The sequence below is a fragment of the Pelophylax lessonae genome (genome assembly GCF_965119305.1).
Source record: "Pelophylax lessonae genome assembly, chromosome: 9".
Classification (NCBI taxonomy): Eukaryota; Metazoa; Chordata; class Amphibia; order Anura; family Ranidae; genus Pelophylax; species Pelophylax lessonae.
Genome location: NC_138776.1, coordinates 270,003,043 through 270,028,979, shown reverse-complemented (window position 1 = coordinate 270,028,979; position 25,937 = coordinate 270,003,043). Strand labels below are relative to the sequence as shown.

Genomic DNA, 25,937 nt, shown 5'->3' with positions numbered 1-25,937 from the left:
GTCCTCTGTATTCCCGGGATTCCACACAGGAAGGTCACACCATCCCTCACCATCATCAGGTAGATGAGGAACAATCACTGATAGTATCATTAGGATCTGTACATTATCTGCATTGTTACCATTGATGTCATTTTTATTATATATTCAGAGTGGAAACCTGAGAGATTCTAAAGTTGATGTTAAAGAAGAGATAAAAGAGGAGGATGGGGTGATGGAGGAGTCTGAGTTTCCTGAAGGAGAAAAAGATCTGCACCAGTACTCCATGGTGGAGTCATCTAGCTACAGAAACCCACCAGAGAGACGTCCTATGTTTTCCACTCTGGAAGGTCACACCATCCCTCATCATTACAAGGTTGGTAGTACGGAGCTTCTAGAACATGGACTCATGGAGGTGATGTGTGGATTTTGTGTGTAAGCTTTTAATTTACAGATGATATTTTCTCTTATTTTCTTGGTTTAGAGTGGAGATCCAATCGATATAGAATTTGAGATTAAAGCAGAAGAAGAAGAGACGTATGTGAGGGATGATCAGCAGTCTATGGAGGAGGATGGAATAACGGGGACATTTATAGAGGAGGACACTCCTACAGAGATCAGCACAGGTGGGTCATTAACACTAAATACATTCCTCCACCCATACTGCTCATGGATTGGTTCAGAGTAGGGTCGGTACTGGGTGATATCAGTAGTGTTGGACAAAAGGTTGGGCCTAAGCATGAATTTGGGCTGAACATTGGCTCTTCGCCCGATCATTTTCGGATGTGTTCGACCGTTTTTTCAACCTGCCGAGCTCCCCACAATGCACTGTTTGTCACACAGTGCTTTGGAAGCCCTAAATGGCTGAAGCAATGAAGAGTCGTTATTGGAGAAAGTAATGATGACTGTGCCCAATCATGGCTCATTGCTCATAGACCCACCCTCTCTATAAAAGTTCTCTTCCCAGAACAGCCATTTGTAGTGGAGAGAGATAAAACAGAGCTCTGTTCATTGCTACTACCACGTTAATGTGTTCTAGTGATTCTTTTTTAAATGTAAAGTGAATGTAGTGATAGTGCAGCGTGAATGTAGTGTGACCATTCATTTTGACTTTACCTTAGTGTCTCAGGGCAGGTTTACTGCAGTATATTGGGGTGCGTTAGTGCACAACTTGTGCAGTATATTGCCATGCGTTAGTGCACGTTTTCTGCAGTATATTGTTGTGCATTTGTGTGTGTACTGCAGTATATTGACATGCGCTAGTGCACTTTTACTGTAATATATTGAGGTGCCTTAGTGCACGTTTACTGCAGTATATTGCCATGCGTTAGTGCACGTTTTCTGCAGTATATTGTTGTGCATTTGTGTGTGTACTGCAGTATATTGAGATGCTAATGCACGTTTACTGCAGTATATTGAGGTGCATTAGTGCACATTTACTGCAGTATATTGACGTGCGTTAGTGCATGTTTACTGCAGTATATTGATGTGCATTCGTGTGTGTGTACTGCAGTATATTGATGTGCATTCGTGTGTGTGTACTTCAGTATATTGAGGTGTTAATGCACCTCATCAGATATCCTGATGATACTGGGGTGTATAGTATATAATGAGGTGATTATATTGGGGTGTATGTAGGATATCACAATATATGATGAGGTGATTTCTGTCCTCAGCCCTGTGAGGTGAATTCCCAGTTGTAATACTCACAGTTGGCCAGTAGATGGCGATGGTTTCCTCAGGCGGAGATGATTTGTCTCCGGCCGCTCTCCGTAGTTGTAGTCTTGCTGCTCTTTGCCCGGACTCGGAGCTGTCAGTGAGTTCGGTCAGTCGGTCGGTGTGCGCATTGTGTGTGTGGCCAGTCATGGCCTCTAGCGGCTCTATCCAGATCCCCCGGCGTCTGCCTCTTCTCCTGACCCATGACGGAGCCCCTGTCAGATGGTATTTTCAATGTGACAGGAGCCGCGGTCTTCTCAATACAGGGACACCCTGTCAGATGGATCTTTCCACGGGAGGCATTATGAGACAGAGGCCGCGGTCTTGTCCATACCGGAGCCGCGGTCTTCTCCGCCACCTAGGTATGGTTTCCTTCCACAGCCAATATTGAGGCGGATGTTGAAAGGTGGGCGGGGATCCGCTCGTATACACGCCCACCCAGCGCCGGTCGGTGTTCTCTGCGTCCCAACGGCTGTTCGTGCGGCACATGCGCAGTAGCGCATTTCCACGGATGCAGGGACACTTGCATTTTATTAATATAGATTGTCACTGGTGATGTGGAAGTTAGTCAGTTTCCACAAAGTGTCAGTTAGCAGATCTTCCAACCCTGGGTACCTGTGAAGAGACCCAAAAATATGTGGCATTAGGTGAAGGATTGCTGTTGGTTGGCAACCCTCCTTGACCACCGTTACAAGGGGAAAGTCTCAGCACTCTTCCTGCCCTCGCAGAGGGAGCACAGGATGAAATATTTTAGGAGCACCTTAAAGAGGAGTTTATGTAATGCCTTTCCAGACACTGCTAGCTTACAGTCTAGTTGTGAGGCTTCTGTTGGTCAACAGAAGAGCAGGGGGCCACCTCAGTGATGCATTTCAACATTTTTTTCAATGCTTGGAGCCCAAGGCTTTCAGCTTCCACATCCCATCGGCAGCATCTGCATTATATGGTGGCAGATTATCTAGGGGCGAAAAACAGACATGAAGAGCTTTTCAGCTGACGATCCGCTGGGTTACTGGGTCATGAGAAGAGACCACTGGCCAGAATTTGCCCAGTATGCAATTGAGCTGCTGGGCTGCCCTACATCCAGCGTGCTTTCCGAATGGACATTCAGTGCTGCCGGAGGTTTTATGACAGATAAAAAGCACGTCTGTTTAAAGACTCCGTTGATCGGCTCACATTTATCAAAATCATCAATATCAATAATCATTCCCGGATTAGCAGCAGCTATCAAGCCCCTATGCTGATGTTGCCGATTAAGTGTTTTTGGGATGTGGAATCTCTGCAAGACTGTCTAGGAGTTTGTAGAGTTGTGGGTGTTGATTTTATTGTGAAGAAACTTTTGGGTTATAGGTTTCATTCGCCCAATTTACCACCCAAGGATGAATTTTTCTGCACCTGTTCGACAGGTGCATATTATTTCAATTTTTGACAGCAAGGCCAATTCTTGCTTTCATCAAGAGTACATCTATAGGGTTATGGTGTGAAGAAACCACCGACACCCAAAGACCAATTTTTGCGCACCTGTTACTTCTATCCAAAGTCTGCAAAACAGACACCTGAATTTACCCAGAAAAATCTCTATTCTTGTTCCGAGTGCACTAAATTATGGCCTCATCATACAGACTGGCTCCCCAAGCCGTTATTTACTAAATAAAGAAAACTTGCAGGGAAAACTTAATTTTTTGGCTTTATAAATGTAATTTTTGCTGCAGCAGGTTCTATAGATAGAGCACGTGCAACATAACAGACTTCAGGGCCCCCCAGGCACTATATTTAAAGGAATTTTTCATTATTCTTATTTTACTTTAAGCATCAGTAAATCGAAATTAAGAATTATGCTTTTTACAAAAAATGTTTTCATTGATTTATGTCCCCCAGGGCAGTACTGGTACCCCCATACCCTTTGTATGCCAAATAACTTGCATCTAAGCTCTCAAAATGGGCTTTTTTGATTTTTCTAGTTCGGGTCCCATAGACTTAATGGGGTTCGGTATTCGACTCTGAATTTTCATACCGTTTGAGAGTTCTGACGCGAACCGATTAGAGGGTCGTTCAGCCCATCTCTAGATATCAGCCTGTAACAACCTGGTCACTTTCCTGAGCTGTGATCCCCATCCTGTATTTCTCTCGGATAATCTTCCTTCTCTGTGCTGCAGACACAATTTATGTCTCTAGACTGGATTTATGGAGATTCTGGGGTTCAGCTGGCAGCAAAATGTTGATTTTCATCATACAATGTTGTAGTTGTTGCTCAACTTAGTCATCTTGGGTCCTATGTCCCATGCCCGGATCTAGCAAGATCTCTGACAGAACAATTCTCCCGGGGTTACTTGCTCTGTTATTTGCTGGCTGTGCCGGGTGGAGGGATATGTCTGTATAGTCTCACACCCAAGTCACCGAGTGCAGTCTCAGGAGATGGGAGGCAGTGGTGTGGGACCTCTGCAACTGATTACTGAACACCAATATTATGAGTCCTGACCCCTGCACTATATACTCTATGTTGTACATTATATAATCCTGACCCCTGCACTATATACTCTATGTTGTACATTACATACTCCTGACCCTTGTGTTGGGAAGATGGCGATGAGTGATAGAGGGGGAGGGGACACTCGTCCTATAATCCCCTCATCACTGTCACTCCTATAAAAGACAGTTCTCGTTGTTTCCTCACTCTCTGACTAAGGTCCATGAAAAAAGAAATAAACTGGTAGGAGATCAGAGGACCCATTTACTAGTTACCTTGAGGGGGGAATTGTAATATCCTCAGAGACAAAGCTGCCTGATGTGGGCGGAGTCCTGGTTTAGGGGAACCAATCTGCTGATGTCTAGTAATAATCTTTGTATTTCTATTTTAGTAGATGGACGGGAGATGAGGAAAACCTCAGAGGATTGTCTCACTTTGTCTCCAGACTGTAAAGTAGAAGATGAGGACATCACACAGTATAGTCCAGGAGAAAACCCGGCTACCTCAAATGTCCATCCGGAACCACACAGCGTAGATAGACGTTCGTATTCCTCTTATCCTGAGGAACCTCAGACTGTGAGGGACAGTGCCATCCTTCCAACAGATAAGAAGTTTCCCTGTCCTGAGTGCGGGAAGTGTTTCAGTTTAAAATGCAATCTCAATGTGCATAAAAGAACTCACACAGGTGAGAAGCCATATTACTGTCCTCAGTGTGGGAAATGTTTTTCACAGAAGTCCTATCTTTCCATACATCAGAGATTGCACACAGGAGAGAAGCAGTATTCCTGTGCTGAATGCGAGAAATGTTTTTCACTAAAATCACAACTTGTTGCACATCAGAGATTGCACACGGGTGAGAAGCCGTATTCCTGTCCTGAGTGCGGGAAATGTTTTTCATTTATGTCAAGTCTTCACAGACATAAGAGATTGCACACGGGGGAGAAGCCGTATTTCTGTTCTGAGTGTGGGAAATGTTTTTCAGAAAAAGCCAGTCTTTACAAACATCAGAAATTGCACACAGGAGAGAAGTCCTATTTCTGCCCTGAGTGCGGGAAATGTTTTTCAGATTTGTCTAGTCTTTACAAACATCAAAAATTGCACACGGGAGAAAAGCCACATTGCTGTCCTGAGTGCGGGAAATGTTTTTCACAGAAGTCCAATCTTGACAGACATCAGAGATCTCACACAGGGGAGAAGCCGTATTCCTGTCCTGAGTGCGGCAAACTTTTTTCACTGAAGTCTCACCTTGACAGACATCAGAGATCCCACACAGGGGAAAAGCCACTTTCCTGTCCTGAGTGTGAGAAATGTTTTTCACAGAAGTCCCATCTTGACAGACATCAGAGATCTCACTCGGGGGAGAAGCCGTTTTCCTGTCCTGAGTGCGGGAAAGTTTTTTCAAGGAAGTCCAATCTTTACGCACATCAGAGATTGCACATGAAAGAGAAGCCATCTTCCTGTCCTGAGTGAGGGAATTGTTCCTCACTGAAGTCCTGTCTTCCTGTACATCAGGGGTCCCACGCAACCCTGGAGGTGTATTAGTGCCTTGAGTGTGGGAAATGTCTTGTATATGAATGTTGGTGGACATGTGGGGAAGAAGCACACCCTGATATACACCTCAGATATACTCCATGGCTGATCTTCATCATGTAAGAAACACTTCATAAGGAGATCAGAGATCACCAAAGACATGGATGAAGTGTTGTCCCGTGTTGGCCACTGATAGCAGGAGAAAAATAAAAATGGAGTCATGTACTTATGGGTACCGTAGACATTGAAGGACATAAGATAAGTAAAACAATGGTATCGATCCAGCTATTAATAAAAACTAAGAAATTCTGCTTTGGTCTTTTAGATTGTGTGTAACCAAGTAGGATTCTATATGTGGGTCTCTCTTTCTCTATGGTTTTTTTCCCTCTTATGGCAACTCCATGGTGTTTGGCCATGTATAGACAACCCATGTCTTTTTGAGCAATCTGATAGGTTCACTATGAAGTATGGCCACTGGGTGAGCCTAACCTCCCTTTTAAACCTTCTTGTGAAATGGTGGGGTTGGGGTTGATACCTTTGCCTGACTTCCTTTCCCTGGACCTTCCTCTTTATTTCTACCCCAATTATGGGGGCCGCAGTGCCATCTATTCTTTGCTTTGTTTTTGTGAGTATCCTGAGAAGTAGCTTGTGTGATTCTGGTGTATTTGTACGTATATATACAGTATTTATATATACAGGGCTAGATCCCCCCACAAGAAAATACCCCTAGTAACAATAGATCCACAATAATATCTCCCAGTATCCAGCATCAATCGACTCTACAGCAGCCAGCAACAGTAAATCTCTCCCATCAACAATTGACCTCATAGAAACAATAGACCCCCCCCCCCCCAGCAGCAATAAGATCTCCCCAGCAATTTCCTAAACTCCCCAGCAATAGATCCCTCACAGAAACTATAAGATTCCCAGAAACAGAAGACCCCTCCCTCAACAGCAAATATCTCCCATTAACAATTGACCCTATAGAAACAATACATCCCCCCACCAGCAGCAATATGGATGCCCAGCAAGACTAGACCCCCCCCCCCGCCCAGTGATGATAGAGCCCCCCTTGGCATATGCAGTCAGTGCTGTAGATGCCAGAACTGCATTTCCCTGTGTTCCCTCTGAAAAAAAAAGCATTGTGTATGTGTATATATATATATATATATATACACACCATGTATTTTATTTTATACTCCCTGAAGAAGCGTAGTCAGCGAAACGCGTCGGGGTACTGCATCCTTCCCCAGATATATTGATGCCTGTTTTTACTGCTGGTCTTTTGCTTTGTTTATCTATGGAATATATGTATATATGTTATGGGTAGGATGCACAAGGTGTTAAACACATAGTCATTTTCTAGACATCATTTGTAATGTTAGGAATATGTTTTTTTTTAGCAAATAAATGTATCATTTAAATTATAATAAAAATTTTATTGAACCAAAAAAAAAATGTGCGTGTGTTGGTGCAATGACCACAAACTTCTATATCCAAAAATTTCTCATAGGTGACACTTATATGGCTGGGAATCGTCAACCACATAGGCAAATTAAGGGGGCGGGCGGAAATGGAGGTGGTTACACCATTGTCTAAAAGCTTGGCTTTTCTGACATAAATAACCTATGGCATGTATGACACCAGAGTGCCATCTTGAGGTAGAATTTGAGAATGCCTCTCTAATTGAAAACTACAGTTGGAGCAGTCGATGCAGAGTTACTACAGCGTGCCCCCATTCAATGCAGAGTTACCACAGCATGCACCCATTCAATGCAGTGACCAGCGTGCCCCCCATCAATGCAGTGACCAGCGTGCCCCCCATCAATGCAGTGACCAGCATGCCCCCCCATCAATGCAGTGACCAGCATGCCCCCCCATCAATGCAGTGACCAGCATGCCCCCCCATCAATGCAGTGACCAGCGTGCCCCCCATCAATGCAGTGACCAGCATGCCCCCCCATCAATGCAGTGACCAGCTTGCCCCCCATCAATGCAGTGACCAGCGTGCCGTGTCCCCTTCAATGCAGAGAGACTTACCTAAGGTAGAAGAACACAGCCTGACATCCGTCCCACATGTTCAGTCTGCCCTGCAGCTAGTTCTCCTGACCGAGTGGTGAGCACAGCGAACCAATCATGTCGCGAGTAGCGACACAGCGAACCAATCAGGTGTGCAGGCACGCGTGATTGTGCCGCTGCTCATGGGCCACGGCGCGCTGCTCACCGCTCAGTCAGGAGATCTAGCTGCAGGGCAGACTGAACAGGTGGGACGGATGTCGGGCTGTATTCTTCTACCTTCTACCACCACTGTGAGTCCCGACTTCTCTGCCTTCCATATCGCATGATCCGGCAATGTGACTATCGCCCACGCTCACAGCATGATATCGATGTTCACATCGACGATCGTGTAGCCCTAGTTTGGAGCATAGAAATTTGCTTGGTGCGCTGAAGACTTTGCTGCACTGAAAAACGCACTTGTGGATACTAATACGTGCCAAACGCCATTAATACCTTGTCCTAAAAAGTACCAAGTACAGCTCTTTTGTATAAGGTCAGCCAAGCTCTCGGCAACAAAGAAAGGAACAGACGCTCGCTGTGTCATATCGATGCCAACTGAAGATTCTCTCTGTGTGACCTACAGAGCAGAGCTCAGGTTTATTTACAGCAAGAGAACAAAAGGAAGGGGGTTACAAGGGAGTGGCTTCAAGACCACCAATCACAGACAGGTATACATTTAAAAGTACAATAGAAAAGAGGAGTAAATGCTTATGTACAAACACGGCCGTGTGCAGAGACTCTAACTGCCAAGTGAACAAAGTAACATGGCTCCCTCTCTACAAGACTCTGGTCCGGCCACATCTGGAGTATTCTGTCCAGTTCTGGGCACCGGTCCTCAGGAAGGATGTGCTGGAACTGGAAAGAGTCCAGAGAAGGGCAACAAAAATAATTAGGGGAATGGAGGACATCAGCTATGAGGAAAGACTACAAGCAGTGAACTTATTCTCTCTGGAGATGAGACGATTGAGGGGGTATATGATATCAATGTACAAATACTGTACAGGCGACCCTAGCATAAGAAACAAACTATTCAGAGAAAGGGAATACAATAAGACACGTGGCCACTCACTAAAACTAGAGGAAAGGCGGTTTAACCTTAAAATACGTAGGGGGTTCTACACTGTAAGAGCGGTAAGGATGTGGAATTCTCTTCCACAAGCAGTCGTATCAGCGGGGAGCATTGATAGTTTCAAAAAACTATTGGATGGGCACCTTAAAGACCACAACATACAGGGGTATACAATGTACGGTTAACAGCAAACACACACACATCATAGGTTGAACTGGATGGACTGATGTCTTTTTTCAACCTCACTAACTATGTAACTATGGGTTCTCATGGACTCAGCCACGCTAATTCACAAGCATGGACTCTCATTGTAACCTGTTAAGAGTGGATCCTATATAATATAGTTCATAAAAAAACATATTTGATAGTGATCATGCTATTGTTCCAGTGAATGGGACTTTATTATATCTGCAAAAGACAATAGCAGCGGTATTTCAGCCATATGGATCAAATATGACAGAAAGGTGCCAGCCATTAATCCTGGTAAAGGGCAGATATTATTAAAAGGATAAAAATTCCACATCACAAACATATCTCCGCAGTGAACACAGGGGCCCCGGCTGGCTGATATACATTTGTGAATACCGGGGCCCCCGGGTGGCTGATATACATTTGTGCGGTGGAGTTCTCCTTGCACTGCCATAGATCTGGACCGGCACCGTCGATAGGGATGATCAGGCTACATTCCATTTAATGGAAGGTTTCCACATCTACAGGTCTTTCCTCAATGCCAGTTAAAGCAATATTCACTGTGAATAGCGATTACCGGTAAACTGACACTGGGAGACATAATGGCAATTTAACTAAAAATACATCCTAAAGAAACATCCACATGAATATTAATGACATTTCCACAACAGAAGGAAGGTCTGTACCAGCCAGAACCTTTCACCTAAGTTCCAACTTAGAAGTTCGAGTCCTCGTTGGCTACGGAGTTCAGGAACACTCAGTAACTTGTAAGCGTATTTCTACTGTTACAGACCATGTTTTCTGCTTATTTGCTAGGCACCTTGCTTGTTCTAGCGGTCAGTCTTGCATTGTATTCCTAATATTGTAATAGTTTTCTATGTACAGCATTTTTGTATAATAAAAGCACATTTATACACTGCAGAGGTCTGAGCTTCCTTGCTTATACCGCAAAGTAATCTTACTAGCAAGCAAAACAAAATGCAGCAGCCATAAAGCAAAGAATCACAACCACGGCATGTTAACAACACTGTCCAGTTGTTATTTTACAGTTCAGGCCGGTAAAACCATGGCTAAGCCACCCATTTTTACCACCACTCTAAAAGAGACCTATTTTATGAGCAGTTGGATTATTCCTACAGCCAGGTGTTTGTGTTCTATATGTAGCACTATTGTCGTAAACAGGGCTGCTAGTAAATTTTGCCTTGCTGGGGTGTAACTAGCCTGGCCGATTTGTAGTCTTTGTGATCATTTGGGGTTTCTCCTAACCCTGCTTTAGCTGTGGTTTCTCCCTTTTGTCAAAGGGTGGTACTGTTGCCTTTGACATTGGTATGATGAACTACAGTGAATGTGGGTTAGGAATATGCATACTTTTCTCAGTCAATCAACAGTTTTTCTGGCCGCTGAGGATGCTGGGAGAGGGTACATATTTAGAGGAAGGTGATCTGGGTCCTCCCACCCAGACTGCAGTCTGGTTTGGGTGTTTTAGGAACAGCTGCTGTGGGGTAGGCCTCAAGCCTGAGGCCTAGCCATGTGTTCAGGGGCTCTGCCGAAGAGAGCATGTTCGCTGCCTGGGGGCATAGGAGAGGATCTGCCAGAGCGCAAGGCCCTTTTGCTGCTTGGGGACATGAGAGAGGATCTGCCAGAGAGCAAGGACCTCTTGCATCCTGGGGGCATGGGAGAGGATCTGGCAGAGTTCAAGGAGCTCTTGTTCCCTGGGAGCATGGGAAAGGATCTGCCAGAGAGCAAGAACCTCTTGTTGCCTGGGGCCATGGGAGACAATCTTCCAGAGAGCAAGGTCCTCTTGTTGTCTGGGGCCATGGGAGAGGATCTACCAGACAGCAAGAACCTCTTGTTTCCATGGGTGCATGGGAGAGGATCGGCCAGACAGCAAGGACTTCTTGTTGCCCTGGGGGCATGGGAGAGGATCTGCCAGGGAGCAAGGACCTCTTGTTGCCTGGGGGCATGGGAGAGGATCTGCCAGAGAGCAAGGATCTCTTGTTGCCTGGGGGCATGGGAGAAGATCTGGCAGAGTGCAAGGACCTCTTGTTGCCTGGGGGCATGGGAGATGATCTGCCAGAGTTCAAGGACCTCTTGTTGCCTGGGGGCATGGGAGAGGATCTGCCAGAGGGAAAGGACCTCTTGTTGCCTGGGGGCATGGGAGATGATCTGCCAGAGTTCAAGGACCTCTTGTTGCCTGGGGACAACAAGTTCTGTGATGAAGTACCAGAGGTGACTCTTCAAGAGCCAGGGACTGTAAGAGGCTGGGAAAAAATTAAGGGGAAACCATCCAAGGAAACTCTACACAGTGCTGTGAGTATTTCTGCCTTTAGGAGACAGCTGAGGTTACGTAGGTACAGAACAGTGGGTGCAGGCCTAAGACCCTAGTTCTGTACCGTTTTTTTTTTTTGGAGTCTGCTGATTTCTTCGCATATTGTTCTAGGGCAGTGATGGCGAACCCATTGCACGTGTGCCACAACTGGCATGCATAGCCCTCTCGGTGGGCACACAAGCTATACTTCCTCAAAATCCTATATGAGGTGGAGGCTGCATCCGGTGGATAGAGAGAACCAGCCATCGTGACAGCTGCCAATGACAGGACTGTTTACACTCGGCTCCTCCTCAGGCACCCTCACTACCCTGCCACCCCCCCCCTCACACTATTGCCTCTTGTGTCTGGCTCTGCCCCTCTCCTCAACCCGCCCACTGTCTGGGCTGACACCCCCCAGTCCCACCCAGTGTCACACCTGTCCCTGCTCCAAAACAATAAGGTGTAAACACCCTTCTCCTGCGCTTGGAATCCAAGCCCCCCGACCACACTCCCCACGGGACTCACAACTGGCGTCTCAGATAGCTAGGGTCTTGCTGCCCATAACGGACTGGGGTAGTCCACCGATACTAAAGGCAAAGAAAAACAAAGAAAGGGCGCACCGACCTAGCGCATTATCCTCATTAACAGGCTTTATTCATACAACATTTAAAAATGGCTACTCACAGACGTAGGTGAAAATAGATCATATCGAGCAAAGTTGCTCAAATGTCAGGAATAGTCCATAGAATCGTCCATATCCGATAAGATGACGGCTGACGCGTTTCGAGGCTTAACCTCTTCCTCAGAGCCCTCTGAGGAAGAGGTTAAGCCTTGAAATGCATCAACCGTCATCTTATCGGATATGGACGGTTCCTCACACCTGTCCCTGGCTGAGTGCATGATGAGCAAATTGGGCCAGAAGCAGCATGGCTGTCACACTGACTCAGACAGGAAACCCACTAGAGGAGTGGTGAGTATGAACTCATCTCAGGGTTACCTGGAGTAGAGATGGAGATCACGTGTAGTGTAGTGAACATTCTTGAAGATAATGGCATCAGTTGAGATGATGTCCTATGGTTTAAGGGGATTTTAAAGAAGAGTTTTACCAGATGCAAAGATCTTTTAGTAGGCCAAGTAAGAGTCTAGTCTAGTCTAGTCTAGTCTAGTCTAGTCACAATAAGCTCACTCGCCATCTGAGGCCATGGCATGGAGCATATCTTGGTTTTATTATATGCAAAGGGTTTTAAGTTCGAAACCAAGAGAAAGATCTTGAAGATAATGAAGTCTTGTTGGACAATGTCCTATGGTTCACGGAATAGAACCTTAAACCAAGTAGGAGACTAGTCGAAGCCTGGGGATAGCAATTCAGTAAATTTTTTCAACATCAAGCCATTAATATGATAATATGTAATGATAATACATCTACTGATGTAGGTATTTCCATCAGCTTTGCTGGTAGCATCGTATGTATGCCACTGGTCACTTAAATACAAATGCTTGTGAGTTCAAATCCCGAGGTGGTTGTCTGCTTTGTTTAATTTATTAAAGTTGCAAAAACTCATAGCAACCAATTGGCTTTCAGACTAGGTACTTGGTTGCTGGGGGTTACTGCACTTTGTAGGCAGCAGTTGAGATGGTGTCCTGTGCTTCAAGGCAATGGGGACTTGAAAGTGCGCTTAGGAGGAGGTGAAGTGGGAGACTAGTCTAGGTCAGATGATAACAATTTAGTAAAATGTTTGAATATTAATGCACTAGTCATATCGTATTCCATGATATTAAAGCTCTAGTCCTGAGAACCACTTCCCATCTGAGGCAGTGGCCTTGTATGTATGCTACCAATCTAGCAAATAAATAGATGCAAGTTCGATTCCACAGGTAGCCACCTTTTCAAATTAATTTATTAAAATAACAAAAAACTCGAAAGCAACCAATTCATTTTCAGAGGACTTATCCTTTCTTATTAATTGCTATGGATTACTGCACTTCGTATAGTTGAGATAATGCCCGTTGGTTCATGGCAATGGGTTCTTGAAAGTACAGTTTTACCACATGGCAATTTCCTCTAGGCCAAGTGGCAAACCAGTCTAGTGTCCATTGATAGCAACTTAATAAAATATTCAAATATTAGCCCCCTAGTCATGTGTTATTTCATGATATTAAAGGTCTGGTTTTAAACCCAACCCACCATCTGACGCAATGGCCTTGCATGTATGCTGCCGATCTCACAAACGATGAGTTTGCAAGTTCAAATCCCCGAGCAGCCACCTTTTCATGATTCTTTTATTAAAGTTCCATAAACTGAAGACGCACCATAATAACCAACCAACTTTCAGACCGGGGATATTATTTCATTCTGGTTGCTCTGGGTTATTGTACTTTGCAAGCTGCAATTATGATAATGACCAAGGTAACGTATTCTGGAAAATACATTTTTACCAGATGGGAATATCCTTTGGAATGTCAACCGGGAGAGTTTTTTGTTAGATGATGGCTATTTAGTACAATGTTTGAACATACATCCACTGATCATATGGTATGGTTTTAGACAGCGCCCACCATCGGAGACTATAGCCTTAAGGGTATGTTGGTGAGCTCCCGAACTAGATGGTCGTAAGTTCAAATCCTCAGGTGATCACCTTTGCAATTTCATTTATTTATTAGGGTTGTCCAAACTGCTGAAACCAATAGCAACCAATCGCCTTTTGAATTCTCTTCATGTTGGTTGCTATGAGTTACTACATTTTGCAGGTTGAATTTAGGATATATAGGCACTGCTGTCAATCATGAGCATCCAGGACTGTGGCGCAGCATGCAGGGCGGTGAATGTGGAATCTCAAGGCCGTGAGTTCGATTCCCAGAGCATGTCAAGGAGGTGTCTACTCAGAGCTGTTTGGGGTGGAACAGAAACTATGTGCTTGGTGGCAAAGGGGCATCTCTGTGTAATGAGAAGTTAAGAAGCAAACCTTCTCAATGAGTAACCATGATGTGGGTGACCTTGGCACCATGTGAGTGAAGCCACATTCCAGCCATGTAACAACCAAATGGGTGACCTTGGCACCATGTGAACGAAGCATCAATGAAAGAGTTCCAGCCATGTAACAATCAAGTGGGTGAGCTTGGCACCATGTGAATGAAGCAGCAATGAGGTTCCAGCCGTGTAACAATCAAGTAGGTGAACTTGGCACGATGTGAGTGAAGCCTCAATGAAATGGGTTCCGGCCATGTTGTAACCATCAAGTGGGTGACCCCTAGCACCACCATGTGAATGAAGCAGCAATGAAAGGGCTCCAGCCATGTAACAATCAAGTGGGTACTCTTGTAACCAGGTGAATGGTGATCATGATGTAGCTACTGATTCATAAAGAGGAGCTTGAGCAGCACCACAAAGTTATACAATGCTCCTTTAGGTTTTTATTACAATAAGTTCATGTTTTTCATCAACATACCCTCAGTGTTTCTGCCCCAGTTCTACAGTCACTCAAGTCCTCCAGCCCAGGTCTAGGGTCACTCAAGCCCAACCCCAACCAATGGTGGTCCGCACCACCAACTTAGTCAACTGCTGACTTCATCCGGCCTTCACGCAACCCTCAAAGTCTTGGTGCAACTTTGAGGAACCATCATTGCTCACTCATGGGATTCGAACCCACAAGCCTCTGACTCAACTTTCAGGAGCTTACATGCTGCGCGACAGAAGACAGAAGACAGAAGACAGAAGACAGAGTTGCTATTGACCCTATATCATGGATACAGACTCTCTAAGCCTTTGAAACATAAAACTATCCCCACATCAGGGATTCAAACTTAGAAATCCTGCATACGTCTTCATTAAACTGCAACACACCAACACCATGCACCACAGGCTCTACCCAGCAAATTAACTTCTCTGTAGAAATATATACTGAAGACACGATGGGAACAATATTTATTCAGAGGCCCACAGAACACTTTATTGTTACCACTTCAGATTTGAACCAACAAGACAAGGGCTTTCAGCATTCAAAAGCAACACACCAACACCATGCACCACAGGCTCTAGCCAGCAATACAACTTCTCTTTAGAACTACACTAAGTATCCACTTTATTAGATCCACCTTGCTAGAATAGGGTTGGACCCCCTTTTTGCCTTCATTCTTTGTGGCACAGATACAACAAGGTGTTGGAAACTTTCCTCAGAGATTTTCCTCCACAGTGACATTATAGCATTATGCAGTTGCTGCAGATTTGTCAGCTGCACATCCGTGATGCCAATCCCCCATTCCACCACATCCCAAAGGTTCTCTATTGGATGAGATGTGGGGAGTGTGGAGGCCATTGGAGGACAGTGACCTCATTGTCATGGTGAAGAAACCAGTGGTGAGATGATTGGAGCTTCGTGACATGGTGCATTATCCTGCTGGAAGGAGCCATCAGAAGATGGGGACACTTTAGTCATAAAGGGATGGACATGGTCAGCAACGATACTGAGGTAGGCCGTGGGGTTTAAACCATACTAGTGTCTCCACTGGAAAATTTCAGGGCGGGTCTTAAACAGGAAGGGGTGGGCCATATTTAAATTAGGGGGTGCAGGAGTTTAGTCAGGCCTAGGGTGACTTAAAACCTAAATAAACCACTATCCGTGGGGGAGGAGGGCCGGGACCGGACAAGGAAACTCAGTTGGAGAGAGAGAGAGAGACTGATTTTCTACAGAGACCTCACACAGTGAGGGGAAAAAGTATTTGACCCCCAGCTGATTTTGTACGTTTGCCCATTGACAAAGAAATGATCAGTCTATAATTTTATTGGTCGGTTTATTTTACCAGTGAGAGACAGAATAACAACAAAAATATCCAGAAAAACGCATTTCAAACAAAGGTTATAAAATGATTTGCATTTTAATGAGTGAAATAAGTATTTGATCCCCGACCAATCAGCAGATTTCTGGCTCCCCGTGTCTTCTATACAGGTAATGAGCTGAGATTAGGAGGACTCTCTTAAAGGGAGTGCTCCTAATCTCAGCTTGTTACCTGTATAAAAGACACCTGTCCACAGAAGCAATCAATCAGATTCCAATCTCTCCACCATGGCCAAGGCCAAAGAGCTGTTCAAGGATGTCAGGGAGAAGATTGTAGACCTACAAATGCTGGAATGGGCTTCAAGACCATCGCCAAGCAGCTTGGTGAGAGGTGACAACAGTTAGTTGGAAGAAACACAAAATAACTGTCAGTCTCCCTCAGTCTGGGGCTCCATGGAAGATCTCACCTCGTGGAGGTTCAATGATCATGAGAACGGTGAGGAATCAGCCCAGAACTACACGGGAGAATCTTGTCAATGATCTCAAGGCAGCTGGGACCATCGTCACCAAGAAAACAATAACACACTACGCCGTGAAGGACTAAAACCCTGCAGCGCCCACAAGGACCCCCTGCTCAAGGAAGCACATGCACAGGCCCGTCTGAAGTTTGCTAATGAACAACTGAATGATTCAGGGGAGAACTGGGTGAAAGTGTTGTGGAGACCAAAATTGAGCTCTTTGGCATCAACTAGCCATGTTTGGAGGAGGAGGAGGAATACTGCCTATGACCCCAAGAACACCATCCCCACTGTCAAACATGGAGCTGGAAACATTATACTTTGGGGGTGTTATTCTGCTAAGGGGACAGGACGACTTCACTGCATCTAAGGGACAATAAACAGGGCCATGTACCATCAAATCTTGGGTGAGAACCTCCTTTCCTCAGCCAGACCACTAAAAATGGGTCACGGATGGGTCTTCCAGCATGACAATGACCCAAAACACATGGCCAAGGCAACAAAGGAGTGGCTCAAGAAGAAGCATATTAAGGTATTGGAGTGGCCTAGACCACTGGACCTTAATTCAAATAGAAAAATATGTGGAGGGAGCTGAAGGTTGGGGTTACCAAATGTCAGCCTCAAAACCTTAACGACTTGGAGAGGATCTGCAAAGAGGAGTGGGACAAAATCCCTCCTGAGATGTGTGCAAACCTAGTGGCCAACTACAAGAAACGTTTTACCTCTGTGATTGCCAACAAGGGTTTGGCCACGAAGTACTAAGCCATGTTTTGCAAAGGGCTCTGTGCTGGCCAGTCAAGTTCCTCCACCCCAAACTCTCTCATCCATGTCTTTATGGACCTTGGGCATCAGCTTACCATTTTTGACAATTTCATGCTCCCAACTTTGTGGAAGGAGTTTGGGGATGGCCCCTACCTGTTCCAACATGGCTGTTCACCAGTGCACAGAGCAAGTTCCATAAAGACATGGATGAGCGAGTTTGGGATGGAGGAACTTGACTGCCCTGCACAGAATCCTGACCTCAACCCACACATTCGCTTCTGAAAGAATGTTCAAACATTCCCATAGACACACTCCGAAACCTTGTGGAAAGCCTTCCCAGTAGAGTTAAAGGTGTATAGCGGCAAAAAATAGACCTCTAAATGTTGGAAAAGCTTCCCGCACAAAATGTACTCAGCCAATGAAAGTTAAGGACTCCATTTTTATTTTTCTCCTGCTATCAATGGCCAACACGGGACAACACTTCATCCATGTCTTTGGTGATCTCTGATCTCCTTATGAAGTGTTTCTTACATGATGAAGATCAGCCATTACTTCAGTGAGGAACAATTCCCTCACTCAGGACAGGAATACGGCTTCTCCTCCGTGTGCAATCTCAGATGTGAATAAAGACTGGACTTAAATGTAAAAAATTTCCCACACTCAGCACAGGAATATGGCTTCTCCCCCGTGTGCAATCTCTGATGAATGGAAAGATAACACTTCTGTGAAAAACCTTTCCCGCACTCAGGACAGGAATACGGCTTTTCCCCCGTGTGACACCTTTGATGTGTGACAAGAACTGATTTTAGTACGAAACATTTCCCACACTCGGAACAGGAATATGGCTTCTCACCTGAGTGCAATCTCTGATGGCTGTAAAGATACGACTTCTGTGAAAAACATTTCCCACACTCAGGACAGGAATACGGCTTCTCCACTGTGTGAGATCTCTGATGTCTGTGAAGATTGGACTTTAGTGAAAAACATTTCCCGCACTCAGGACAGGAATGTGGCCTTTCCCCTGAATGAGTCCTTTGACCTGCAACAAGATCTGATTTTTTTACAAATAATTTCCCACATTCAGGATCGGAAAGTGGCTTTTCCCCCGTGTGAGACTTCAGATGTGTGACAAGATCTGATTTCTTTACAAAACATTTCCCGCACGCAGAACAGAGATTAGGCTTCACAGATGTGTGAGACCTTTGATGTCGGTCAAGATATGACTTCTGTGAAAAGCATTTTCCGCACTCAGGACAGGAATATGGCTTCTCTCCAATGTGAGATCTTTGATGTCTGCTGAGATTTGAAGTGTCTACAAAACATTTTCCACATTTAGTACAGGAATACGGCTTCTCCCCCGTGTGAGATTTCTGATGTGTTGAAAGATGGGACTTCTGAGAAAAACTTTTCCCGCACTCAGGACAGGAATACGGCTTCTCACCTGTGTGAGATCTTTTATGAATATTAAGATTGCCTTTAAAATTGAAACACTTCCCGCACTCAGTACAGGGAAACCTCTTATGTGTTGGAAAGACAGCAGCTTCCCTCACAGTCTGAGGTTCCTCAGGATAAGAGGAATACAATGGTCCGGCACTGTCCCTCACAGTCTGAGGTTCCTCAGAATAAGAGGAATACGATGGTCTATCTACACTGTGTGGTCCCGGATGGACATTTGAGGAAGCCGGGATTTCTCCTGGACTATTCCTCACATGAATTCTCTGATGTACTGAAAGACTGGACTTTCTTGAAAAACATTTGCCGCACTCAAAACAGGAAAATGTCTTCTCTCCCGTGTGAGTTCTCTGATGTACCAAAAGATGGGACTTCTGTGAAAAACATTTTCCGCACTCAGGACAGGAATAGGGCTTCTCCCCGGTGTGAGATCTTTTATGCACATTAAGATTGCCTTTCAAATTGAAACACTTCCCACATTCGGGACAGGAAAACCTCTTATCTCCAGGAAGGACGGCACCGTCACTCACAGTCTGAGGATCCTCAGGATAAGAGGAATACGATGGTCCGGCACCGTCCCTCACAGTCCTTGGTTCCTCAGGATAAGAGGAATACGATGGTCCGGCACTGTCCCTCACAGTCTGAGGTTCCTCAGGATAAGAGGAATACGATGGTCCGGCACCGTCCCTCACAGTCTGAGGTTCATCAGGATAAGAGGAATACGATGGTCCGGCACTGTCCCTCACAGTCTGAGGTTTCTCAGGATAAGAGGAATATGATGGTCCATCTACACTGTGTGGTGCCGAATGGACATTTGAGGTAGCCGGGTTTTCTCCTGGACTATACTGTGTGATGTCCTCATCTTCTACTTTACAGTCTGGAGACAAAGTGAGACAATCCTCTGAGGTTTTCCTCATCTCCCGCCCATGTACTAAAATAGAAATACAAAGATTATTACTAGACAACAGCAGATTGGTTCCCCTAAACCAGGACTCCGCCCACATCAGGCAGCTTTGTCTCTGAGGATCTTAAAATTCCCCCCTCAAGGTAACTAGTAAATGGGTCCTTTGATCTCCTACCAGTTCATTTCTTTATTCATGGACCTTAGTCAGAGAGTGAGGAAACAACGAGAACTGTCTTTAATAGGAGTGACAGTGATGAGGGGATTGTAGGACGAGTGTCCCCTCCCCCTCTATCACTCATTGCCATCTTCCCAACACAAGAAGTCCTGCACTTCCTTATTTAGTCCATGATTTAGTCATGAATAACAGCGGGGCTGAGCCCCACCAGAGGTCAGAGAGTGAGGATGGGGGGAGAACAACCAAGATGAAGACTGGACTGATCCTGAAGACCACCATCATTGGGTTACTGACTCCTCCCTCATTATCACTTTCTGTTTAAGGTTCCAAAGTTGGAGGATGTTATCACATTATTATCAACATGTAAAAGTCTGTCCTCCAATCAAATCATCACATATAAAATGTCCAGCTGGTAGGAAATGGGAGTAACAAAAGAGAATCCATATTATGTGTATATATAGCAGTGGGTAGTGTAATGGTCAGGACTCATAGCAGTGAGCGCTTAAATATTTACTTAACTAAGACAAGTTTCAGAGGTCCCACTCCGCTGCCTCCCATCTCCTGAGACTGCACTCAGTGACTTGGGTGTGAGACTATACAGACATATCCCTCCACCCGGCACAGCCAGCAAATAACAGAGCAAGTAACTCCGGGAGAATTGTTCTGTTAGAGATCTTGCTAGACCCGGGCATGGGGCAGAAGACCCAAGGTACATACCCCAGGTGTCTAGACTGAGCAACATCTATGGTGAAAATCAACATTTTGCTGCCAGCTGAACCCCAGAATCTCCATAAATCCAGTCTAGAGACATAAATTGTGTCTGCAGCACAGAGAAGGAAGATTATCCGAGAGAAATACAGGAATACAGGACAGGGAACACAGCTTAGGAAAGTGACCAGGGGATTACAGGCTGATATTACCCAGTCCCCGCCCTACTCTGGACCAATCAGTGAGCAGTATGGGTGGAGGAATGTATTTAGTGTTAATGACTCACCTGTGCTGATCTCTGTAGGAGTGTCCTCCTCTATAAATGTCCCCGTTATTCCATCCTCCTCCATAGACTGCTGATCATCCCTCACATACGTCTCTTCTTCTTCTTCTTCTGCTTTAACCTCAACTTTTATATCGATTGGATCTCCACTCTAAACCAAGAGAATAAGATAAATTATCATCTATAAAATACAAGCTTTAACTTGTGACATCACATAGGAAATCTAAACATTATCTCCTCCAGCCCATGTTCTAGTTGCTCCGTCCAACCAACCTTGTAACATTGAGGGATGGTGTGACCTTCCTGTGTGGAATCCCGGGAATACAGAGGACGGGGACATCTCTCTGGTGGGTTCCCATTACTAGATTCATCTGTAGGAAACACACACACTGACTGAATACATTGTTTCTATGTGTTTATCAGATGATGGGGGATCTAGGTGGAGCCTCCGTACTGCTCTCTCCTTTACAATAAAGTCTCCTCTTACCCGGTGATGTGAGGGGCGGCTGATTCTCCATCATGACGTCCTTGTAGAGATCCTTGTGTCCTTCTAAATACTCCCACTCCTCCATGGAGAAATAGACAGTGACATCCTGACACCTTATAGGAACCTGACACACACAATGATACAGTCACCATCCAGACACATCCCTTGTCTGTTACTGGATAATGTCCCAGAATTCCCAGCACCGCTCACCTCTCCTGTCAGCAGCTCCATCATCTTCTTGGTGACTTCTAGAATCTTCTGCATGTTGTGTCTCTCAGATTTTAGGGAGTCACATGGAGGCACTGTGATGGTCATATGATCACCTGACTTCAGAAGAGGAAATCTCTGTATTGGAGAAACAATAGGAATATCATGTTAGTATCCCAGAATCCTCCTCACCTCTCCGGTCAGGTCTGTGTTTTATTAATAGAGATAAGAGTGATGTCATGTGACCTCCCAGAATCCTCCTCACCTCTCCGGTCAGCAGGTAGATGATCTCCAGGGTGAAGTTTAGTATCCTCTCAGTCATGTGACTCCGGTCCTCCTCCATCCTCAGTGATGTGGTCATGTGATTTATGCGGTTTCTCTATAGATGGAAAGTGGAGAATTATTTGGACTGTATTGGGTGTACAATGTTAGGCTGGGGATATAAGGGGGTAATATTCTGGCTGCCCCCGTTTCGGAACAGGTAGATGGGGTTACTTGGGGTTCTATCCACAAAAGAAAATGTGCATAATTATTCATCCAGATAATCTGCATGAGCATTTGTTGTGTGCAAATTTTATTTTATTAAGGGCAGTAGTGAAATACCACATTGGGGGCCACTAGACGGAGCTGAGGAGCACAGGAAATACATAGAGTATATCATTGTAACAAGAGATAAGATGGAACAATTCTGGAGAACACTAGAGGGAATAAATATAACCAATGGGTGTGTATACTTGTTGTTGAAAAGTTATTGGAGCCCCATTTGTATGCAGCCTGCCATCATCTTGCTGTGCAGTAAACAGAGAGTACTAACCCACCCTCCCCCAACTGCCATAGTATAAATAAAAGCTAGGCTGTCTATTCACCTCCATTAATATACTACAAAGGCAGAGAGACATCATTACTGTATGAGAGGAAGAGTTGCTGCACAGGGAGATAGTAGGGGAGAGCAGTTGCATCATAGGGATATAGCAGGGGGAGCAGTTGCTGTACGGGGAGATAGCAAGGGGAGAGCAGTTGCTGCATGGGGAGATAGTAGGGGGGAGCAGTTGCATCATAGGGATATAGCAGAGGGGGCAGTTGCTGCACGGGAAGATAGAAGGGGGAGAGCAGTTGCTGCACGGGGAGATAGCAGGGGGGAGCAGTTGCATCATAGGGATATAGCAGAGGGGCAGTTGCTGCACAAGAAGATAGTAGGGGGGAGCAGTTGCTGAATGGGAAGATAGCAGGGGGAGCAGTTGCAGCACGGGAAGATAACAGGGGGCAGCAGTTGCAGCATGGGGAGACAGTAGGGGGAGAGCAGTTGCTGCGCTAGGAGACAGTAGGAGGAGAGCAGTTGCAGCACGGGGAGACAGTAGGGGGAGAGCACTTGCTGCACGGGAAGACAGTAGGGGGAGAGCACTTGCTGCACGGGAAGACAGTAGGGGGAGAGCACTTGCTGCACGGGAAGACAGTAGGGGGAGAGCACTTGCTGCACAGGAAGACAGTAGGGGGAGAGCACTTGCTGCACGGGAAGACAGTAGGGGGAGAGCACTTGCTGCACGGGAAGACAGTAGGGGGAGAGCACTTGCTGCACAGGGAGACAGTAGGGGAAGAGCGCTTGCTGCACGGGGAGACAGTAGGGGGAGAGCACTTGCTGCACGGGGAGACAGTAGGGGGAGAGCACTTGCTGCATGGGGAGACAGTAGGGGGAGAGCACTTGCTGCATGGGGAGACAGTAGGGGGAGAGCAGCTGCTGCACGGGGAGACAGTAGGGGGAGAGCAGCTGCTGCACGGGGAGACAGTAGGGGGAGAGCACTTGCTGCACGGGGAGACAGCAGGGGAAGAGCACTTGCTGCACGGGGAGACAGTAGGGGGAGAGCACTTGCTGCACAGGGAGACAGTAGGGGGAGAGCACTTGCTGCACGGGGAGACAGTAGGGGGAGAGCACTTGCTGCACGGGGAGACAGTAGGGGGAGAGCACTTGCTGCACGGGGAGACAGTAGGGGGAGAGCACTTGCTGCAAGGGGAGACAGTATGGGGAGAGCCCTTGCTGCACGGGGAGACGGTAGGGGGGGAAGAGCACTTGCTGCACAGGGAGACGGTAGGGGGAGAGCACTTGCTGCACGGGGAGACAGTAGGGGGGGAGAGCACTTGCTGCACGGGAAGACAGTAGGGGGAGAGGACTTGCTGCACAGGGAGACAGTAGGGGGAGAGCATTTGCTGCACGGGGAGACAGTATGGGGAGAGCACTTGCAGCACGGGGAGACAGTAAGGAGAGAGCACTTGCTGCATGGGGAGACAGCAGGGGGGAGGAGTTGCACCAAAGCCACAGGGAGATAGTAGGAGGAGAGTAGTTGCTGCAGGACATAACTGTGGTAGGACTGTACAAATTAGAGGCAGGCTACATCTACCGACCAATACAGCCACACACAGGAGACCGATGACTGGCTGAATAAGTAACCAATCATCTCCACCTCCTTCAAGGTCGCCTTGGGTCTAACAGGTCAAAAATGATACTGAAAGTGAAATCCCAACCTGTCTGGAGAGACGACTACGGACAAAACCCGTAAGGAGATATCTCCTGATATTATAAATAATATATGTTCACACACGAGCCGCATCCTTCTTTATTCATGTACACAGTAAGGTATCATCATCACACCCCAATAAAATCCAAACATTCCCCCTAAAGTCATAAAGACTCCCCATTCCCCCTCCCCCATAAACATCTATCTAAACTTCTTTTAAATATCTGATCTAATCTAAGCCTTCATGAGAATAGTCTCCCTATGACTGAACATCATCGGAAAAGTGGACACTTTAACTTCCATGATTATCCACTCCTGTAGGCTCCTCTGGGTTGTAAGACCGGTCCATGTAACCTCTTCCATTGATGGTCAACCAATTACAAATTCTCGACCAATGCAGAGCTCCTAGCCCTTGCAATAAAATAACCCCCCCCCCAAAAAAAAAAAAAATCAAAATTATGTCAACTCTATAAACTGCGTGTCCCCATGAAATTATGGCTAACTTCACTACCCTACATGGTGCAAAGACAAGGCTGTAAAAGCTCCTACAGGTCATTGGTTTAGAGAACGCCGGGAATAACGGCCCCAGAATTGTTCCTCTCACTCTGACGTGTGTGACAATGTTCAGACAATACACCCCCCCCATGTGATAGTATAGTAGAAATGACAGGTCCTCTTTATGGACACATCAGAGTTCTATTAGACCCCCTAATACCACCTATGGACCCCTGTAAAGCTAAAGGAGGACAGATCGGGATTAATCAGCTTCTACTCTGACCACAGTGACCGGGGAATGACGCCTGGAGGTGATGAAATGCTCGTCTCTCCTGGGTTCATTCACCGGAGGGGAGATCCAAGAACTGATCACCCTCCACTCCATCCACCATGCCGATCTCAGGCCTGAAGGAGGGGCAGAGGAGACTGGGGTACATGGCGGAGGTAGTCAGGTGCGGTAGAGGGGTTGGCATCTTAAGAGGAAGGGTGTGGAAATGCGAATTTCACTACAAGCCGAATCCGAATCTCATCCCTCATTACAAGAGACTGCTAGGGGGAGGAGGTGACACCTCTCCAAAGTGAAGAGAATGTTGCTGCCCCTAAGTGGGGAAATGTTCTGACCCTAAAGGGGTTAATCAAGGTTTACACACTATATATGTGCGTATCATCATCTGCTGGAGATAAAAGAGGTCACAGTGACTATGGAGGAAGAGGACGGACATGATGGGGGGGGGTCACTGGGTGTAAATAGAAAATAAGATCTTATTACCTCCTCTGCTGCCACTTCCAGCGATGTCTCCTCTGTACTTTGTACCTCAGGAACTTCCTGTCTGTAGCTGATATCCTGTCTTCCATAGAGACTTCCTGTCTTGGTAGAAGTAAGGTCACCACCTTGTGGAGCTCAGAGGAACAGACGCTTCTTAGTGTGACCACGGCCTTGTGCTGTGTGTGTATGTACTGTATATCCTTACAGATGGGTCATCTCCACTCCCACCAAGGGGGCGGGGTTGCCCAATATGTTTGAAAATGTCTGGTCAATTTATAAAAATCTGTTATGGGTATAAAATGTCCGTAATAATACTGTATTCTGTATGCACAGTGTAGCAACGTATATAGCGCTGCTCATCTGAGAAGGAGGGAGGGACTACTAATGAGTGAAATACCCTGCAGCGATGCAGCGGAAGTTGCTCCGCCTCCTTAGCCAATCAGCGCGGCACTGTAACCTAAGGTGACCACATTTTTTTAAATGAAATCCGGGGACATACATTTTTTTTTTTTTATTGGCAAATGGTAAACTATTTTATAAGCATGTTTTCCTCAAATTCTATGTGCAATGCCCAGCAATGCAGCCTCA

The 25,937-nt window shown here is 45.9% G+C and overlaps 3 protein-coding genes across 3 annotated transcripts in view; 1 reads left to right on the top strand and 2 right to left on the bottom strand.

Annotated features, from left to right (window-relative positions):
- The first annotated feature begins 4,512 nt into the window (after positions 1-4,512).
- On the top strand, positions 4,513-5,671 carry LOC309562810 (uncharacterized protein). Its single transcript, XM_082267118.1, has one exon. It carries the CDS (start codon positions 4,514-4,516, stop codon positions 5,624-5,626), a length of 1,113 nt encoding a protein of 370 aa, XP_082123244.1. The 5' UTR covers position 4,513; the 3' UTR covers positions 5,627-5,671.
- A 12,247-nt stretch (positions 5,672-17,918) lies between these two features.
- Positions 17,919-25,937, bottom strand: part of LOC309564462 (uncharacterized protein) — a gene marked incomplete at its 5' end in the record, with an annotated part of 114,840 nt that continues 106,821 nt past the window's right edge. The window contains one exon of the mRNA XM_082269092.1: positions 17,919-19,309. Within this exon, the coding sequence (XP_082125218.1) occupies positions 17,935-19,309 (1,375 nt within the window). The 3' untranslated portion in view covers positions 17,919-17,934. The remainder of the gene's footprint in view (positions 19,310-25,937) is intronic.
- Positions 21,095-21,949, bottom strand: LOC309564042 (gastrula zinc finger protein XlCGF66.1-like; the record flags this gene model as incomplete). The annotated part of the gene is made up of 4 exons (XM_082268667.1): positions 21,844-21,949; positions 21,582-21,716; positions 21,372-21,495; positions 21,095-21,255 (listed from the first exon to the last, which is right to left on the bottom strand). Exons 1-4 carry the CDS (start codon positions 21,937-21,939, stop codon positions 21,095-21,097), a joined length of 516 nt encoding a protein of 171 aa, XP_082124793.1. The 5' UTR covers positions 21,940-21,949.